The sequence below is a fragment of the Aegilops tauschii genome, chromosome 2, assembly GCF_002575655.3.
Source record: "Aegilops tauschii subsp. strangulata cultivar AL8/78 chromosome 2, Aet v6.0, whole genome shotgun sequence".
Taxonomy (NCBI): domain Eukaryota; kingdom Viridiplantae; phylum Streptophyta; class Magnoliopsida; order Poales; family Poaceae; genus Aegilops; species Aegilops tauschii.
Window position 1 is genome coordinate 357374373 of NC_053036.3, and position 3485 is coordinate 357377857.

The window sequence follows — 3485 nt, forward strand, 5'->3', positions numbered from 1 at the left end:
TTTTCATTTTCAATGCAAGCAAGAGGAAGCAACCCCGCTCCCTTGAGACCAAAACCATCGCTGATAGGCTTTATAGAGACAAGACCAAAATTAGCTACTAGCTAGGCAAAAGGAAACTTGAATTGGTAGCAATGCCAATGCAAGATATACTATGTCAAGCAAAAATGTGGTTGTGCCTGCCAACCCCAGTTCACAAGGCATAACATGCTGCCATTTGAAACGCCAAAACCATCTACAATATAATCCAGCAAGAAAGATATATCTGCCATGTCATGTCACCAACCAACCCTATGTACTACATTCCCCATGAGAATGGGAAGAAAAAAGAAACAGGCCTCTGGCCCCTCCTCCCCAGCCCCAAGTGAGTGAGAAACAAAGGCAGCAACAAATGAAGCAAACAACCCAAGCCAAGCAAAGGCATGCAAAGCAAAGGCTGCCAAACCAAAGATGCACACACTAACCACAATCATGAACGGCCAGGGCCAGCCCCACCACCTCACCACCCTTAACAAAAACACCAGAAACCAAAATTTGGGAGGAGGAGAAATCAAGGAAAAGCTGAGGAGAGAGAGAGAGAGAACAAAGGACGGGTGGGAGGATCAAGAAAGGGAGAAGAGGCTTTGCATCCAAGCGTGCTCCCCCCCAAGCAACCCCCCTTCCCTCCTCTCCTTCCGGTCAGCTTCCCTGTTGACCACTCCGTTGCAACGGAACGGAACGGAGGGGAGGGCATCCCCATCCCATCCTCCTTCCTTGTGTAGCCAGCCAGCCAGCCAGCCAGCCACGCACCCCCTCCTGCTCTGCTCCTAGGACTATATATAACTCCCATCCTCTCCCATTCTCGCCATTACGGACACATCATCTCTCTCTCCCTCCCCGCAACCGTCCAAGACTTGCAACAGCTCGCCGCCCGCAACAACGTGACACAGACGCCGCATCGTGGAAGGAGAGGAGAGGAGAGGAGGCAGGCGGCATGAAGACGAGGCGCGGCGCGTGTTACTCCTGCCATGAGCCGGCGGCCGAGGCGCCGGAGATGCACCGCCGGAAGAGGCGGAGAACGGCCATGGAGGCGGCGGGGTGTGCTGGCGCTGCCGTCGGAGACTTGTTCGAGGACCTGCCGGATGATCTGCTGGTGTCCATACTTGCTGATGTGGCCGCGTCCGCCCGCTCGCCGGCCGACCTCGCCGGCGCCATCATGACGTACGTGCCTGCCTACTCTGCTTTCTTATATGATGAATGCAAATCGTCGCTGGGATGGAGACGGCGTTCTTACGGGGAGTTGTTGGGATGTGCTCGCAGGTGCAAGAGATTCAGGGAGTTGGGCCAGAACAAGGTTGTCCTTGCCAAGGTGTCGCCGCGGTGCCTCGCCGTCCGGGCCAAAAGCTGGTCCGACTCCGCCCACCGCTTCTTGCAGCGCTGCGCGGACGCCGGGAACCTCGACGCATGCTACCTTCTTGGCATGGTAACAACCATGGGCCTCGCACAAAATCAACGATGGGCCTTGGCGATCGTTTCGTAACTGACCCATGTTTCCATTGTTTTTGGTGTACCGTAGATCCGGTTCTACTGCCTGGGGAGCCGGGGGTCGGGAGCGGCGCTGATGGCGGCAGCGGCGGTGGGTGGCCACCGGGAGGCGCTCTACTCGCTGGCCGTCATCCAGTTCAACGGCAGCGGTGGCAGCAAGGACGACCGCGACCTCCGCGCGGGCGCTGCGCTGTGCGCGCGCGCGGCGTCGCTCGGCCACGTCGACGCACTCCGCGAGCTCGGCCACTGCCTTCAGGACGGCTACGGCGTGCGCCGCTCCTTGCTCGACGGGCGCCGCCTCCTCATCCAGGCGAACGCGCGGGAGCTCGCCGCCGCGGTCACCACGTCGGCCTCGCTGCTCCGCGCGACAGCCGGCAGCGTCAAGGCCACGCGGAGGCAGCACTCGTGTCTGCTCAGCGACTTCGGGTGCCGCGCCGCCGCCGCCGCGGCCGGCGAGGCGCATGCCGCCAACCGGTTCCTCGTCGAGTGGTTCGCGTCGCGGCCGCTGGGCGCCGAGAGCAGCCCAGCGCCGGCGCCGGCACCAGCTGAGGAGGGCGGTGGCCTGCGGCTGTGCTCGCACGCGCTGTGCGGTCGGCCGGAGACGCGGCGGCATGAGTTCCGGCGGTGCTCCGTATGCGGCGTGGTGAACTACTGCTCTCGCGCATGTCAGGCGCTGCACTGGAAGATGGCGCACAAGGCCGAGTGCACGCCCATGGACCGGTGGCTCGACGGCGCTAACGCGAACCCCAACCCCAATGCCGTCGCAGGCGTAGGCGACGCCGCGGTGGCCGCTCCGGCCCTGTAACCGCCGCCGTGTCCTAGCACCCGTTTCGTTTCTTTTATTTTTCTGGCCAGTTCTTTCCTCTTTTTCGTCCTCGGTCTTTTTTCGGACCCTTCTCTGTACATGGTCGCTGCGGTAAAGGTTGGCCGAGTCTGGTTACTTGCGAATTGCTTTTAGTAAGAAAAACTTTTATTAACCTCGAGTAAGTACTGTTTTGTTCTGAAAGCAAAACAATACTACAATGTTTTTACCTCCAAAAAAAATTTAAATGTTTCGTCGAGATGTGATGTGAAATGTGACGTCGAAAGTTGTGCTGCAGTTTCCCTTCTTTCCTGGTGCCCAACTGTCCGTCTGCCACTCTGCTACAGAAATGGCAGGGAGAGGAACTGAAACGCGACAAGGGAAGTAAATTGGCCTGGCGTTTCCACTTTGAAGTTCAATACGCTCCAGCACGACGGTTTCTGCGTGCGTCTGCGGCTCGGGACTAGTCTGCTTCGGCCGATCCCGTGACCAGGACGAAAGAGGGCTGTAATGAAAATGAAAATAAATTGAAACCCAGCGGGAAATCTCATCTCAAGGAAACAAGTAGAGCGAGTAGGATTCCCGTGCCCCGGAAGTGGATTTGGAGGATCGCATCCTCATCCAGTGGGCCGGATATGGAACGTGTGGAAGCTAGTGCGCCCGACGGGATCGTGCACCGCCGAGTGATGCCTGTCAAACACAAATATCCGGCTGCTGCTGCTGCTAGTGTGTGTAATCGCGATAGATAGATTCGGCGCTAGTGGACCATGATGGGGCGGAACCTCAGGCGCACATATGTGAACGTGTGCATGTGTGTGCGGGAGGGGCAAACAGATCGACGCGTCCTTGTACCGCCGTTTAACTTCTTGCCGAGGGTAGTAGCAGCGAGTTGGATGTACGTATCTATGTATGTATAGGTGGCTACCGCCGAACTAGGTCACGATCCACTACTGTCTAATCTTTTTTCCCTCGTAGAATCATCCATCATCGTTAGTTAGTTTTAGGTGCGTGCTACGCGTCCGCCGGTCGATCTTTTTAAAACATCGGAAACATAGGCCATCGCGAGCCATTAGATTTGACTAATCAAGTGGCCGAATGTTACCGTCCACCACTGCAACACATGCATTGTTGTAAAAATTTCTTGCAACACACATCTTGTTGC

At 57.3% G+C, this 3485-nt stretch overlaps 1 protein-coding gene across 1 annotated transcript; it reads left to right on the forward strand.

Annotated features, from left to right (window-relative positions):
• Positions 1–703: 703 nt before the first annotated feature.
• Positions 704–2498, forward strand: LOC109782335 (F-box protein At1g67340). Its single transcript, XM_020340941.4, has 3 exons — positions 704–1197; positions 1297–1459; positions 1553–2498. Exons 1-3 carry the CDS (start codon positions 971–973, stop codon positions 2324–2326), a joined length of 1164 nt encoding a protein of 387 aa, XP_020196530.1. The 5' UTR covers positions 704–970; the 3' UTR covers positions 2327–2498.
• The last annotated feature ends 987 nt before the right edge of the window (positions 2499–3485 follow it).